The 17,013-nt window shown below is 37.7% G+C and overlaps 2 protein-coding genes across 3 annotated transcripts in view; one reads left to right on the top strand and one right to left on the bottom strand.

Moving 5' to 3' along the window:
- Nucleotides 1–10,567, bottom strand: part of PTGES3 (prostaglandin E synthase 3) — a 25,906-nt gene extending 15,339 nt beyond the window's left edge. The window contains exon 1 of the mRNA XM_037847388.1: nt 9,777–10,567. Coding sequence (XP_037703316.1) covers nt 9,777–10,567 — 791 coding nt within the window. The remainder of the gene's footprint in view (nt 1–9,776) is intronic.
- Nucleotides 10,117–17,013, top strand: LOC119541799 (PRELI domain containing protein 3B-like). Of its 2 annotated transcripts, XM_037846065.1 has the most exons (3): nt 10,117–10,611; nt 12,405–12,462; nt 15,264–17,013. In XM_037846065.1, exon 3 carries the CDS (start codon nt 15,327–15,329, stop codon nt 15,909–15,911), a length of 585 nt encoding a protein of 194 aa, XP_037701993.1. In that variant the 5' UTR covers nt 10,117–10,611; nt 12,405–12,462; nt 15,264–15,326; the 3' UTR covers nt 15,912–17,013. The 2 variants fall into 2 exon arrangements, with proteins under 2 accessions (XP_037701993.1, XP_037701994.1); XM_037846066.1 differs by lacking the exon at nt 10,117–10,611 and having other exon boundaries at nt 11,978–12,462.

The following is a 17,013-nucleotide window of genomic DNA, read 5'->3' as shown; positions in this document are numbered from 1 at the left end:
GCAGGGGTATTCGCCTACCCCACCTCCATGGTTGCTAACATGACCACAGACATAGGGGACTGGTGGTTTGATGGGTTGAGCCCTCTACCATAAGTTTTACCCTTGGGAAGACGGTTGCTGCAAAGGAGAGGCTAGGCCTCCCTATATTTGTGCCTAAGAGTCTCCTCCTGAATGCCTCATTGTTGCTCAGATGTGGCCCTCTCTCTCTGGCTAAGCCAACTTGAAAGGTGAAATCACTGCCCTCCCCCCTACGTGGGATCAGACACCCAGGGGAGTGAATCTCCCTGGCAACGTGGAATATGACTCCCGGGGAGGAATGTAGACCCGGCATCGTGGGACGGAGAACATCTTCTTGATCAAAAGGGGGATGTGAAAGGACATGAAATAAGCTTCAGTGGCAGAGAGATTCCAAAACGAGCCGAGAGATCACTCTGGTGGGCACTCTTACGCACACTTTAGACAACCCTTTTTAGGTTCTAAAGAATTGGGGTGGCTGGTGGTGGATACCTGAAACTATCCAACTACAACCCAGAACCCATGAATCTCGAAGACAGTTGTATAAAAATGTAGCTTATGAGGGGTGACAAAGGGATTGGGAAAGCCATAAGGACCAAACTCCACTTTGTCTAGTTTATGGATGGATGTGTAGAAAAATAGGGGAAGGAAACAAACAGACAAAGGTACCCAGTGTTCTTGTTTACTTCAATTGCTCTTTTTCACTCTAATTATTATTCTTGTTATTTTTGTGTGTGTGCTAATGAAGGTGTCAGGGATTGATTTAGGTGATGAATGTACAACTATGTAATGGTACTGTAAACAATCGAAAGTACAATTTGTTTTGTATGACTGTGTGGTATGTGAATATATCTCAATAAAATGATGATAAAAAAATTGTTATTTGAAAATGATCACCTTTTTGCATATGTTATATTTCACAATAAGGAAATAACTGAAACTGTGGAACCGTAACCCATAACCATCTGTGAAATGTGCTCTCTACCTGTTAAATTGCACTTGGAAAGTTATCATTTCTATGTAAATATGTTATATTCGACAATTAAAAAAAAAAAGGCAAATCCATATATCTGGCATTTTGCATTCTGGTAGCTTTAGCAAAGCGGAATACTTTCCCAAACCCTACAAAGTAGGCACCATTACAATCTCCATTTTAAGGATAAGGAAACAGGCAGAGTTGCGGTTTGCTCTTACTTATTGACTATGTGTTTCCTGTATCTGTTTTGAAATAAACTGATTAATACTTAAAAAAAAAAAAAAAAAAAAAAACATCAATGAAGCAACCACAAAGATCTTGTTATGGTCAGGGTGTTAAGTGATACAGGGACTGTTAGTTTTGTTAGGTGTGAAAGGCCTTGTTTTTAATGGAAAAAAGAAATGTCCATTAGAGATGAAAATTGAAGTATATGTGCTTTGCTTTAAAATACTTTGGGAAAGGAAAAAAGGAATGGATGAAGCAATGTAGCAAAAAGCCTGCTAGGCATCAAATCCAAATGACTGAAAATATTTATTATAAAGATGTATCAATTATTTTGGGGAAGAATACTTTTCTTCCTTTTGAGCAACCTACTATAAATTAAAAAGGCAAGGAAAACCTTTTTTTCATTCAGTTAAGAAAATGAAGACTGCAATAACCACAGTTCACAATATCTGACTATATTTATTCTAAAATTTCAGAAATTGTTGCTTTGCTAAAAAGCACCTTTTGCTATAGATATCCAGATTGCACATGTCCCTTATTCTTAAAAATTAGGGCTGGACAGTCTGGACTCCTGAAGACAATTATATAATAATGTAGATTACAAGGGGTAACAGTGTGATTGTGAAGACCTTGTGGATCACACCCCCTTTATCTAGTGTATGGATGAGTGGAGGAATGGGGATAAAAACTAAAGGACAAATGGGGTGGGATGGGGAGATGATTTGGGAGTTTTTTTTCACTTTTATTTTTTATGCTTGTTCTGGTTCTTTCTGATGTAAGGAAAATGTTCAGAGATAGATTGTGGTGATGAACGCATAACTATGTTATCATACTGTGGACAGTGGATTGTATATCATGGATGATTGTATGGTGTGTGAATGTATTTCAATAAAACTGAATCTAATAAAAAAAAAAATTAGGGCTGGAATTTATTTAAAACAATCAAGTGGGGGAAAAGGGTGATACAGATAGAGAAATAAGACTGATTCTGGCCTGACTGGATTCACTGTACTGTTCTTCCTTTTTTATTTGAAAATTACATACTAAGGTTAAAAATAACCTGGTTAACGAGAGAATTCTTCTCACAATATGGTTCACAAATAGCTAAATTTCAAAAAAAAAAATCTGTAAATAAAATGCTTTTAGTCATATTTTACATCAAAATCTGAAGATACTACTTACCTTGGAAAAGTCAGATTGGGTATTAAGAGCATATCCAGTAAGTTTTCTACAGGCTTCCTAATTAACTTGTGATTTCAGTTAAATCAATACTATATTTTGCATACAGTAGTGGACAGGAACACACTAATGGTGACCTGGTTATTACAAGAGCTAAATCACAAACCAAGTACAGTATTATCAGCTCTTCAGTTTCTGTTCAATTAAGGATATTGGAACCAGGGGAGAATAGTATTTCTTGCCTCAAATTCACATTAAAAAATCTAGTTATATCGCTTTCCAGATAGAACAAATTTAAATTATCTTAAACCAGATGTTGGGCCCAGGAACTAAGAATGGTGTTTACACTTTTAAAGGGTTAAAAACCAATGTGAGGCAGAGATATTTGTGGACTACAAAGCCTAATATTTACTAGTTGATCCTTAACAGAAAAAGTTTGCTGATCAAAACCATTAAAAACATATTTCTGGGGGAAAAAAAGCCCCAGTTATTTCACCTAAACTAGTAACAAACACATATTCATTCATTTTCAAGGGGAATCAAATGTTTATGAACTCCCCTTTTGTCTTCCCATGAGGGTCACTGACTTCTTTTTCTCCTATTAACTGACAGACAGGTAATGATTTACCTTTAATTCTAGCTCCTAAACTAATTATATTGGGTTTGTCTCCAGCCTTTACACAACTAACATTGGCAAAATTTGCAAATTTGCAAACACTGTACAATTCTAACAATTCATTTTTGCCTCTGCATATATTACATAAATAACCCACTACTTAAAGAAAAACAAACCCATTATGGGACATACCATCCCCTCTGACAAGAACTAAGGCTAGGCTATATGCCAATTCAAGCAATTAAATTTTGTATAACCTAAAATTCTCCTCTATAGTTCCAAGTTACTCTTAAGTTTGTCCTGAAGACCAGAAAGGAAATTATGTTTGTTCCAAAATGCCACAAATTTTAATATTCTAGAATCCAGTGAGTTTTAATTCTAATTTGCGGAAAATTACAAGCACCCCCTCAACCCTCACTTGAAAGAGAAATATACCAGCAAAGCTAGACGGGAAAAAAATGTTACTGAGGAAAACTTCCCAGTTATGCCAATTATTTTAATAGTTTACTATGTGGAAGGCATACTGAATTATAAAACGTAGTTAAACATCTCAAGCCTTTTATGAACTGGTAAGACCGACATAGTATACCTAATGTGGAGGATATTCATGAAGCTTAAGGTTGAAAAGCCAAGTCAGGACTGGGTCACTGGTGTCCCTGCAGACAACTGTAGGGAGTTTACATTTTATTATGTAACTGGATAGTTAATAAGTTTCAAATGGGGTGGCAGGACACCCTTAATTGCAGCTATCATTACCATTTTAGAACTTCGAAAAATCCCAACAAGAAACATGCTGGCAAAAGAATTAAGAACAGGTAAATCCAAAGAACACCAAACACAAAAGAATTTTCTACAGTATATGACCTGTCTTTACATCCAACACTATAGTCAAAGCAAGGTCCAATATCTTTATTTCCTTTTTCTCTCAGAATTCCCAGTGTCCACAAGTTCTTATAAGCAAGTACTCCAGAACATCAGGTAGCAAGCCTGAAAAATATTGAGTTATGTACCCCAAAATTCAGTGAAAAATAAAATTTTAGAATGCAAAAGATAGGCCTACAAATCTTAGTTAACACCATAATTCAAATCTGGCTCCTTGAGCCAGATTTAACAAGATTAACCCCATTTGGAAACAAACACACAGAGGCTCTTAATTTCCCACATACTACATAGAACTCCACGTAAGTCTGGTTTTATTTACCCCAGCAATTTTAATACTTTTGTCTCATGACAGTGTCCAACTGGATGGGTTTCTTTTAAAAAATCAAAGTTTCTACCATATGCAAATGAAATAATTATTAATAGTTGATATTTGAACTCTTACTCTAAATCACTAGGAAGAACTTAGGATATTATCACCTATTCCCAAAAGTATTAGACTCTTTAACATACAGAAAAATATACTGGAGAAATTAATAATGGCCATTTAATTCAAGTGCTCTACTTTCCTAAGAGTATTTATTAAGGGACTACAAAATGTGGTACAAGGATATGCTAACTAACAATATTTATAATCATATGGAAAAATATTTTAAAACCTATTGTTTTTATCTTCAACTAAAGACCTTATACAGAAATTAATCAGAAACACAGAAAAAGATGAAAGTTGAAACAGATTCATTTTGCCTGAAAAGCTAACTTCTTTAGATTAATAAAAGTGGAGGGGGGAAAGGGGTCATGAACAAGTCAAATGCACTTTGAAGCCATATATAACTCAGTTGTATTTCTTTTCCAGACATCCCAAATTATAGTAAAGACTCAATTAACAGAAAATAAAATCAGATATTTGATGGCTCTCTCACAATCTCTCTTTATGCTTTAACTATTGATCGCCTACCTACTTTCTGACATACAAAATATGGGACCTAGTTAAATCTGAAGATATGATGTGGCGAATGTAGGACCAATAGTAGGGTCCTATATAGTAGACAGTTAGGCTGAACCCTCACTGTCGGGTACTTCACGTAGCCACGCTACACAGCTAGATATATTTTGAGTTCAGATAATGCACGGAGAGTTTGAACATTATGTGTTAAACATATTTAGTGGGCACTGTGTCAGCAACAGACAAAAATCGCTGCCCATAAGAAGCTTACATTCAAGTTAAATGAAATTCAGTCAAAAACCTTCTTCTAAGAAATACAGGGAAGGGAAAAGAGAGAATCAAATCCATTACTAGTTTTGGCTTATCTTTCTTGAAGCACAGATAAGCAGTACAGTACATCAAAGGATAACCTTCCTTGGTTGTTAGTACTTTGGAAAGTAATTTATCATTTACTCCAATATTTAAAAATGTAAGCTTCTGAAGAGCAAATTCTTTAACAGTACACAGCCTCATATACTACTAAGAAGTACTGATCACACCCTTAGGAGTTTATTTTTAATGTTTGAATTGAAGACCACTTTGAACTGTAAAAAACTGGTAAATCTATTTCAGTTTGTAGTGAGGAATGATGTGGAGACATGAAAATGATGCTATAGAAAGGAAAACAGTCCTGGGTTCATAGACCGAAGCAGTTTTTTCCTTTTAATAGTTATGAAAAAGCTCTGCCTATAAATGTCTGAAAACAAACTCTCACATACATACTCTTTGCTCAAAGAAACCCTAAAATGTCTTTCCTATTTTCAGATCTGCTGTACATCAACTGTGCTACTATAGAAAAGTCCCTGGAAATGTGATACAAATAACACATTAATGGCCACCTGGGGTTCCCAAATCATGAGACAAAGTTCATCTGGGCACCAAGGAGGAACTTATAGAGATGCCATGCAATATATTTCAAATTTGAGGGGAATTCAGCCATACTCAACATCTGTCAAGACACCAAGCAATCTGTGAGCTTCAGATAGTTCACAGTTTCAATGTTCGACTGCCCTACATCCCTCTCCATTAAGTTCCATCATTGCAAAGCTGGATTTCTGGTGGCTGCTGTGATTAAAAAAAAAAACAAAAACAAAATAACCAAGCACTCACAGAAATCAATAAGGAACAGGAAATGAGATAGAAGCATCCAATCTGATTTCAAGGTTTGAGAAGACACACAGTGCTCAAAAGGCATACATATCCCATTGTAACTGTGGTTATTTAAGAAACTATTTTCTTCTTTTAATTTATTTGTATTATTTTTTCAAGTAGCTACTAGGTTGTTAGGATGAAATATTTATCAAGTTGTTTGGGCCACACAACCTAAGAAACAGAATGGCTAGGTTATTTCTTTTGGCCTAGCAACACTGTGAAAAAAATTACTGAGACACCAAGGGCACCATGAACCAAGAACAGTTTGTGAGCCTCTGTGCTTATTTGACAATTCACAATATAAGATGTTAAGGTAAAAGATGTTCTCAAAGATGATATTCCCCCCAAAACCTAGTGCCTTTTTTCCAAGCAACTCTATTACCTTCCCACATTCCCATTTTTAGGCATTCTTCCTTTGAATAGTCCCAAAGCAGACTGAATCTTATTTGTATGAAGAAAAACTAACAAAATCAACAGTCATTCATTCACTACCTCCACTACAAACACATTTCAGGGCCTCAGGGTTCCATTTATGTCAGAGAGTGGCAAAAGAAAGCAGTATAGATTATGTAATAAACAAAACTGAACTACAGAGATCTGGTTAACTATTTGGAAATATAAAGACTACCTAGAAATTTATTTTTTTTCCTTTTGTGAAGTAGAAAAAATAAACCTCTGTCAGAAATCCTGGATTCCAATTCTATTTGGGCAAACCCCTGCATGAATTAGTATTTTAAGAACTAGATATAAAAGGATAATTAAACATGTTCTGAGTTGGAAAAAGGCCCTTACAAAAATACTCTATCAATAAAGTATGCCTACACGTTGAGAGCAACCGTGACACAGAAAATTCACACTAGTGTATTTTATTTAGTTTTGGAATATATGGCTGGGGGGGAGAGCATACTGCTGAAGATTAGGTTAAAAATAATTTGGCACATTCCTGGGAAACCAAAAATTCAAGGGTGTCCTGGGGAAGCAGGGAAATTAGCCTCAATTTAAAGTCTACCATTGTCAATCCATATAGTAAATAATAAAAAGTTTTATATAACACACTCTGTATTTCAATAGCAAAACACACTAGATCCAACAATCCCCAATTTAAGAAGCCAGAACATGACCTGAAGTTTTTAAGAATTAGGTTGATTCTAAGCAGTATTACAAAAGCATCCCCCACCCCCCCCACCCCCAAAGGGAACAATCACTAACTACATAAGGCCCTAAAATAATACAGCATCGAAGAATTTTATAACTGAGATAATACAATTTAATAGGAGACAGTTAATTTAGAATGTAATACTGGCCTGTACTCAAGTGATTTGTCACTTCCAGATTCTAATGCCTTCTAGTTAAAGTCTAACTGAACAAAGAAAAAAAAAAAAGAAAATTCAGTTGCCAGGTCACAGTGGTTAGAAGATCAACACTGAACAAAGGCCAGATTCAATAGCCTAACTTATCAATTACTCACTTTAAATAGAAATTATTGGTAAACCATATACTTACTGTGACAATCTGTTTTGGAGACTCAACCCTACAAAGCTTAAGGGATGGCAAAGTAAGATTTTAACCAATGTCCAAGACAGTCATACGTTTCTAGACAATTTATTAATTTAAATAGAAGACCTACGGCACAAAAAGAATGACCCTTCAAATACCTCAACTAAAACTAAATAAAACTTTTTACTTTGTTCCTCTTGTTAAAGTCCCATTTAAAATTAGAACCAACTATAACAGCTAGTTCAAAAGAGAATGCAAAATATCACAGAATCCAAGTTTAGGTTTGTGCAGATCTTAAATGGGGTAAGGAGGTCCTAAGATCCCAGCCTTCTCCAAGATAGATGAGAAACGGAAACTTCCTATGTAGGCTACTAGACAAAACTTAAACTTAACTAAGGAATCACTAATAAAGAGTTTCCAAACTCGAAAAAACACAACCCCAACCATTAAGACATGCAGCATAAAGAAAAAATATTTTAAAAAAAAAGAAAAAAGTTTACAACAAACAAGTATCACCAAGAGGTATCCTTACCAGCCAATTCTTTCCAGGACTAGACCCATTAAAGGTCTCTTCCAACTCAAATAAATGACTCATAACATCCGTTTTATAAATTTACTTAAAGTCATTATAATGACTTTATAATCATTAGATCAGAATTTAAAAGGTGGCACATGAACACTTTAAAAGAGGATGAGATTTATCTGGTTTCTTCAAAAAACTCATTTTGAAGGCAGCATTCTTTAAACGTAGTCAAGACTGCTTTTTGGAATAGCCATTGCTACACTTTCCATCCCAGTTTTATCTCTTTACTTAGCTTAACATTTCATACCCATTTCAACTGTTTTATGTGACCTCTAAAAAGTGTTCCTGTTTCAAACCATTTTAAGCACGGTACTTTACATGAATACTCTACATTACTCTAATACACCACATTAAAAGTTGGTACTGCTTTATCTAACAATTCATTTTTTCCTCTACTTCAAGAGTAGGTTTTCAAAGTATAAAAGGCAAAAACCTCTTCACCTAACAACTATTAAATGGGGAAACTTAAAGGGATGGGAAAATTTCAACAATATAAAACCTACCGTTGTCAATTATGAATAAACATTTTGGGCAGTTAATATACTCCCCTGAATCCCATTAAGATAGATAAAAGTCCACATTAAATTTAGCATTAATCCTACATTACATTCTGACAATTATTCAGAATAGAAATTTCACAGAACAAACAAAAGCTATTTTATATAGATTTAAAGTGGCAGGGCCAAGAATTTTTATTCGGTTAAAAATCACCAAGGTTTTCCTTTACTATATATAAAAGAAAAATAAGACGGCGATTGAATCTGTAGTCACCGCCACCACATAAACACAATTTGAACATTTTAAGACCACAAGAAGACAATTACGTACCTATTTTATTGTAAATTAAGATGGGAGAATGAATGCCTTACGTAAAGTTTAATGTGGAACACAGAAAATGTCCACAAGTATCTTTCAGTTCGACACGTGCAAAACTACCTGCTCAAAGGTAACTCCTCGCTGCCAGGGACACGGCTGAATTTCAGTAATCTTCATTCCCTTTAGAAACTTGAGTTTAGAGGAGGCCTGGAAGGACCGATACTCAAGAAATCAGGGCACTGCGGAGCCGTGACAAAATCAAGTTGTGGTGACGGCATGGCCTCCCTCTAGTCGCCTAGCAGTACCTGTCGATCACGGCCTCGGGCCGCGCCATGCTCTAGGATCGAGCACCAGCAGTCTTCTGGTGGCACCCACCACAGGTGCACTTGGCCCAGGGCCTGGTCCCGACATCACAGAGAGGCAAAACCAGACTGCCCGAGAAGCGAACTGGCAATCGACGAGGGTCCGACGCCTCCAGGGCGCACGCAGGGCAAAAGACTCAAAGGAGATTAAGGCCTAAAGCTAAGTTACTTAGACTTATGAGTTCACCCAGAGGGCCAAAGGGATGAAAGTGGGATTTCCAACACAGGGAAGCTGAGGAACGGTTTAGAGGTGGGGGAAGCGGGCATGTGGAGAAAAAATGTCCTCCACCCGCCAACGGTAACCGGAACAAGGACACTAAACGTCCCACCACCAGACAGTAACAACCGCCACCAGTGAGGGGAGAAGGCCGAGAGGAGCAAAGGCGGGGGGAGGGGAGAAGAGGGCAAGGCTTTCCCGCAGCCCGGGAACCCCCAGTGCGGCCTCGGCCTCCCTCCTGGCCGACTTCCCTGCGGCGGCGTGTCGCACTCACATTGTGAACGGGACAGGGGGCGGGCCTCTCCGGCGGCAACTGCTGGGGAGTCGACTCCTCTCCGGCGGCAACTCCGGCGTTTTCTCCCCGGTCGTGGCCTCTTCACGCTTCCCTCGGGCGACGGTGGCGGCGGCGGGCTCGGCCGGGATCTCCCAGAATGCACCGCGCGGAGAGAGCGGCTGCTCGGGTCGGAGAGAAGAGGAAAGCGTAGGAAAAGGAGCGCGAGGACGGAGAATGAACGTGCGTGCGTGAGAGCGAGGGGTGGTGAGCCCAGGCAGCGGCTGGTGACGCAGCAAAATGCCCGGGCCCAGCCGCCGCGCGTGCGCAATCTTTGTTTTGGGTCTCCCGCGCGGCTTTCTAGAGATATCTACGGAAAGGGCGGAGCCTCCCAGGACTTTCGCGATCCTTCCCGAGGCTGGCCCCGCCCTTCGTTGTTTCCCGGCCTGCGCCGACGAGTTCCCGCCTCTCCTTCCACACTCCCCCCGCGCGGTGGAGAACCGTTGGCTGGGTGACGGTTCGGCCTTGCGTCTTGGGCGCCTTGGGCACCTTGGGCTCCTTGACCTGAGAAACGGCAGCTTTGGGTAGTGGAAAACTGAGGCGCAGAGACGCAGAGATTCTGGAGGCTTGAAAAGTAAAATGGGGGATTGGTTATTCATGAGGGAGTAACCAACCCACTGAAGAAACATTCCACCATAAAAAGAGATATGTGGAAAGTCTGTGCTGGTGGTGCTGTTGATACTTGGCGGAAAAGGGCTAACTTGCGAATCAAGGGCCTGGGAGCACCACACCATTTTTCTGAAGGGGTGCAGGAGTAGCTTGGAAATTCGGTGTTTGGGTGAGGAGTAGCATTTGCCATTTGGGGTGGGGATTTTCCCCTACTTTGGGATACTAGTTGTGTAGGTCAGACAGAAGGGATCTTTCAGGGGAGAGTCTAGGTGTCTGAGAATGGAGAGACTAGGACAGTCGGTGTCTCCAGACACATCAGTGTGTGTTTGGGGCTGGCATGGGAGGGGTTCCATCTGTTTCAACCGTTATCTCTTGATCTGCTGCTTTGTGCTAGGCACTGGGTTAGGCTGTAATGGGGAAAACCAAGAGAATCAAAAAATGGTCCCTGCCTACTAGGAGGCCACTTAAATGGTGGAATGAGGGAGAAATAAAAGCAATAAGCCGCTACTTAGAACACGAAGTAGGTTTAGGGAAAGTGCTGTGAGATGTCCAGAGAGAGTGTTTGGGGGCTTCATATTCAGCAATAAGGTATTTAGTGTCTATTTTTGTATAAGATAGATATTATGTACTGTGGACGTTGAACCCTATCAAATCCCATTTAAAAAGGTGGTTAAATCCCAGCTCTTACTCTGATTCTAAGGAGCCTACTACCTGTTTGGAAAGACAAAATAGTATAACTGAATACTATAAAGTGGGGGAGCCTCAGATGTAGTGCCCCCCCCCCCATCTGCCAACCAGCAGATAAAGTCACTACCCTCTCCGCTACGTGGGACATGACTCCCAGGGGTGTAAGTCTCCCTGGCAGCGTGAGACATGACTTCAGGGGCTGATCCTGACCCTGGCATCATGGGATTGAAAATGCTTTCTTGACCAAAAGGGGGAAAAGAAATGAAACAAAATAAAGTTTCAGTGGCTAAGAGATTTCAAATAGAGTGGAGAGGTCATTCTGGAGGTTATTATGCATTATATAGATATTTCTTTTTAGTTTCCAGTGTATTAGAATAGCTGGAAGGAAATACCTGAATCTGTTGAACTGTAATCCAGTAGACCTGGTTCTTGATAATGATGTATAACTTAACAGCTTTCGTTGTGTGACCATGTGATTATGAAAACCTTGTGACTGACACTCCCTTTAGCCAGTGTATGGGCAGATGAGTAATAAAGATATATATAAATTATATGAATATATATAAATACTGGGGATAAAGGGTATGGGATGTTTGGGGTGTTCTTTTTTATTTTTTCTGTATTGGAGTAATGAAAATGTTTTAAAATTGAATGTGGCAATTAATGCACAACTATATGATGATACTGTGAGCCACTGATTATATACTTTGGATGGATTGTATAGTGTGTGAATATACCTCAATAAAATTGCAGTTTAAAATTTTTTTAAAAATGAAAGTGTGGGAGCCTAAAAGGAGGAGAGGTTGTTGGGCTTTAAGAATTAGGGCAGAACTTGTTCAGAAAAATTATCCAGAATTTGGAAATAAGGCATTGGGCAGAGGGTTAGCCTTTCAATTTACACTGGGACGTTGTTTAACCTGTCTGCCCAAGGATGATTTAATTCTCTAGAAGAGTGTACCTGTGTTTGTCTTTGCTATTTATTATATGATTAGAACTCAGACATTGTGAAGCTATTTATTAACTTGTAGATTTGTGATAGAAAAGCTAACCCCAGAATTAATGGTTTTATTGCTCGGAAGGACACTGACCAAGTTTGTTCAACCCAGAGTTCTTATTCTAATTTTTATTTTTATGCCTATAAACACCCAAATGCTCCTGAAACCAGCTTTACCATTTTACTGGTTCCATCTGTGAGTGAAATGTTTGGCTTATATTAATTTTATGTTGGTGGGAGAATCATGTTTTTTTAAGTTTTTGAAAATTCTATTTTGACAGCCTCGTGGAGGTGACAACAGGAATAAGTGGAGTTAGTATATTCCAGGCAGGAGTCTTGGTAAGTGAAGCAATAGAAACAGAAGTAAACTTTTATTTTGTAAATGGCCAGATGAGATCCTGCTGGTTGTCTCTGTTGCACCTTCTCAACTCTGGTATTATAGTGTGAAAAAAAAAAACCATAGACAATATGTAAACAAATCAGCGTGGCTGTGTTCCAATAAGACTATTTTAAAATGCTGAAATTTGAATTTCTTATGATTTTCACGTCATAGGATATTCTTTTCGTTTTGTCAGCTGATTGAAAATGTAAATGCCATTCTTAGCTCACAGGCCTTACAAAGTCTGGTGGTGTGCAGGCTGTAGTTTGCCAACCCCTGGCCTAGGTAGTTGACAGCATAGGAAAATAGTTCAAGATAAGGTTAAAAAGATTGGTCACGACCAAATAATCAAATAAGGTGGCACTGAATATCAGGCTAATTGTTTGCAACTTGTCTCTCTGACAATGGGAAGCTATTAAAAGTTTTTTGAATAGGAGAGCAACATTCTTGTGTCCTAGAAAGATTTGGAAAGATTAATTTGGTAACAAAGTATAAGGTGAACTGAAAATGGAGGAACTGAATTGAAAATAGAAGACTCCAATCCCGAATTACTGGTAATTTCCCTTACCAAAAGAAGTGCTGTGGGAAAAACTATCTTAACAAGAAATTTTGAAATTACAGACCCCTTGCATCCTAATTCATAGTTTATTTACTGCTGCCGTCTTCCCCCATTGGTTTATTTACTTTGTCATTCTTTACTAAACATATTTCAAGAGATTTCATGTTAGTGTAGCTCTGGAAATGGCTTTTGTCCCAGAAGTTTCACAAATACTTTGTAATCAGTTTTATCCATGCCTTTAGATGTTAGTTGATGGGAACCTAAGTTACACAGGGTTTTTTTTCAAATTCACTAATAGTTCTGATTCTAGTAGGGGGCAAAATCTAGGTTCAACATGTATAGTTAGTGTCAGAGTGGTAGAGAAATCTATCTGGATTTGCAGAAACTAGAAAATAATTTGGTGAGTAGTAGATGCCATTTCATAAATTTTAACAGTCTCCTAAGAAAAATTTCCAGGTCAGTTTTTAAAATGTATCAAAGGATTGCAGAAACATTTTGTAAATTATCATAGCATCCAAGTTCTCCCTGATACGTTTCTAAGGACTGAATTTAAATATGTGCCCAGAGTCCCTAGTAGTAAAAGAAAATTTTGTAGATTGATATGATCAATTAAACATTTAAAAATTATATCAGATGGTGAGCAAAGATCAGTTTTATGAGGAAGTTTTCTAATAAGACCTTGGAAGTTTGTTTACTATATATTTATGTCATATAAAGAGGAAAGGGGCAAAGTGGTAAGAATCTCTTCTGGATATAGGAAGAAAGAAATCAGCCGTGAAGCTTAAAGGAGACATCATGACCACATACAGCCACTTAAATTTCTTTTTATTCTCTGATGCCATCGTTCTCTGTCCACAATTTAGAAGCGTATCCTATCAGTCTGGTTTGGCAATAATGGAAAGGTTTAAAAACTGCTGTGTCTTTTGTTAAGCTTTTTCACATCCTGAGGTTTGATTTGGTGCTACCAAGCTTTCTAATTGTGGGCTGGCATCAGCATGAACAGCTCTAGGGGAAGGAAAAGTCTTTAAAAAGTTAGTGTACATTTAAAAATGATATGTATTGAAAACTAAAAATGATCTGTCCCAAACATCACCCTACAGTATATATACCTGTAGTTCAAATCATTAAAAAATAAAGACTATAGAAAGAGTGATATATGCTATCTTGGTATAAATTAGCAAAAATCTTTGACATCAGAAGAAATCAGGTAATAGGGAAATTTTCTTTTAATTTTGTGTTCTCCATGAAATGTATTGCAATTCTTGCATAACTCTGTATGGATAAGTAAATACTTCATTGTGTTCTTTCAATTGAATACAGTAGGAAGTAGCCAGGAGAAGGTTATATGTACATTCAGACATTAGATTTTGGAGGAATGCTAACAATACCATTTTGTTCAGTACCTTACAGGATAACTGAGTATATGATGGGATAACAGAGAAGTAGAACTAATTTCAAAGTTAAGGGGGACTTTGTTTCTGATTTTTTAGTAATTCACTTGAAATCATTTTTAAATGTTCCCTGTTCTAGAAATTAAGGTCTACGTAATGCTATTTTGGGGGAAAATAAGAGACCAAGTGCTAGAGATTCATTTAAGCAAATATTTGGAATTTAGGGTCTGCTGTGTGCCTAATACTGCAAAGCAATATTGTTCCTGACTTTCAGGAATTGAGTCTGGTAGAGAAGGAAAGTAAATAGATATTTATAATGTATTGCAATAAGTAGTATATTAGAGCTATATATAAAGTACAGCAACCTGAAGAATACCTAACTAGGGAAGTCTGCGAAAGCATCAAAGAATAGGTAATATTTAAGAGCTGAGTGTCAAAGACTGAATAAATTTTCCCAGGCCAATGGTGAGAAGCAGAAGAAGGCATTAAAGGCAGAGAATATAGCATATGTAAAGCGAAGTGCTCATATTTTCAGGATTCTGTGCAAAGTTCAACATGGCTGGAGCTTAGGAAATACTGTAGGTAAAGGAGGGTGTGTTGGTGAGGGAGGAGATCAGGCTGGAAAGGTGGGTTCAGGACAAGTTGCAAAGGGCCCTATATGTCTACATAAGGTGTTTGAACTTTGTTCTATAGGTAGCAAAAAGCCAGAACCTTTTTTTTGTTTTCACTTTTTTTGTGTGTGTGGGTTTCTTGCTATTTAAAAAAAAAAAAAAAAAAAACTTTTTATGTTGAAATAATTTCAAACTTACAGGACAGTTGCAAACATAATACAAAACCAATTCAGGGGCCGGACATCGCACCCGTCGCCGGCACCATGAAGATATGGACTTCAGAGCACGTCTTTGACCACCCATGGGAAACTGTTACAACAGGTGCAATGCAGAAATACCCAAATCCTATGAACCCAAGTGTGGTTGGAGTTGATGTATTGGACAGACATATAGATCCCTCTGGAAAGTTGCACAGCCACAGGCTTCTCAGCACAGAGTGGGGACTGCCTTCCATTGTGAGATCTATTATTGGTGCAGCAAGAACCAAAACATATGTTCAGGAACATTCAGTAGTTGATCCTGTAGAGAGAACAATGGAACTTAAATCTACTAATATTTCATTTACAAATATGGTTTCAGTAGATGAGAGACTTATATACAAACCACATTCTCAAGACCCGGAAAAAACTGTTTTGACTCAAGAAGCCATAATCACTGTGAAAGGAGTCAGCCTCAGCAGTTACCTGGAAGGGCTGATGGCAAGTACAATTTCTTCAAATGCTAATAAAGGCCGAGAAGCAATGGAATGGGTAATACATAAATTAAATGCTGAGATTGAAGAATTGACGGCTTCAGCAAGAGGAAGCATAAGGACACCGATGGCGGCAGCAGCATTTGTAGAGAAATGACAGTGAAAATCGGTGTATAACATCAGATCCCCTGGGTCTTTCCAAGCTGGCTATATTTATTTGTTATTTAAAAAAAAAAAAAAAACTATATTTTAGGTGGACTTTTTTGTAATAAGCTGGAGAACAAGTATGTGATTTTTGTTGAAAACAAAGAGGAGATGCAGGGCTTCTAAGTAAAAGAGACCAGAAGAAATTTGTGTTATTTGAAATGACCATCTAATTGTAAGGATTCCAGTATTTATGTTAAAATTTTACAATTTTTGAAAATTGGTATTGGCATAGTGATGAATCTCCTTAAGGTAGAATTTTGAAGCTTTTCATGCACTGGAACTCTACCTGGCTTTGGACCAACCCCAGAGCAAAGCAGAGCCACCTTTTCATATACAACCATGATTGCCCTACTGCATTAAACTTCAACAGTTGACATGAGAACTCACTTTAAAAGGAGAAATTGTAACTTCCAAAAGCATGTTAATTTGTTTAAAAAAAAAAAAAAACAAAAAACTTGCTCTGCTCTAAACCACCATTAAAAACCACAGTATTTTGATTTGGTACGTAAGTGATATTTTTGGAGTGAAAATTATCACTGAAGTAATGTATGACTCCAGCAAAAATACGAATTTATTGTATTAAAAGAGTACTGTATTGATTTGCCAAATTTTTGTAACTTAGTAAAGATATTACCTTCCTTGGATTTGTACTTCTAAAAGTCTTTATGATTTAGTATGCTGTACTATGGGCTGGTTAACTGAAAAAATAAAGTCATTACCTGAATTTTGCAGCATTAAACATTAAACAGAAGAACAGCTGTTCACATCTTTTAGCATTTAACATTTGCCTAACTTATAAATTGCCATGTGTCAAAATCATGGTTCTGTAATTGCTAAAGCATGATATGTCAGGTTATTTCAATATAATTACTTTTTGAAGTAATTGTGACCACAAAACATCTTTTTTACATGAAGAGCTGTACGTCACTTGAAATTACTCAAATGATGTCTTGATCTGAAGCATAAATCCCTGGTACTTAATGTTTTTAATAATATGGTGCCACTGCAGGGCATGGGGGGTGGTGGGTAAGGAAAAAAAAAAAAAAAAAAAA

This window comes from Choloepus didactylus, chromosome 8, assembly GCF_015220235.1.
Source record: "Choloepus didactylus isolate mChoDid1 chromosome 8, mChoDid1.pri, whole genome shotgun sequence".
Taxonomy (NCBI): domain Eukaryota; kingdom Metazoa; phylum Chordata; class Mammalia; order Pilosa; family Megalonychidae; genus Choloepus; species Choloepus didactylus.
Note: the sequence above shows the minus strand (reverse complement) of the source record. Positions and strands in the feature narration are given on the sequence as shown.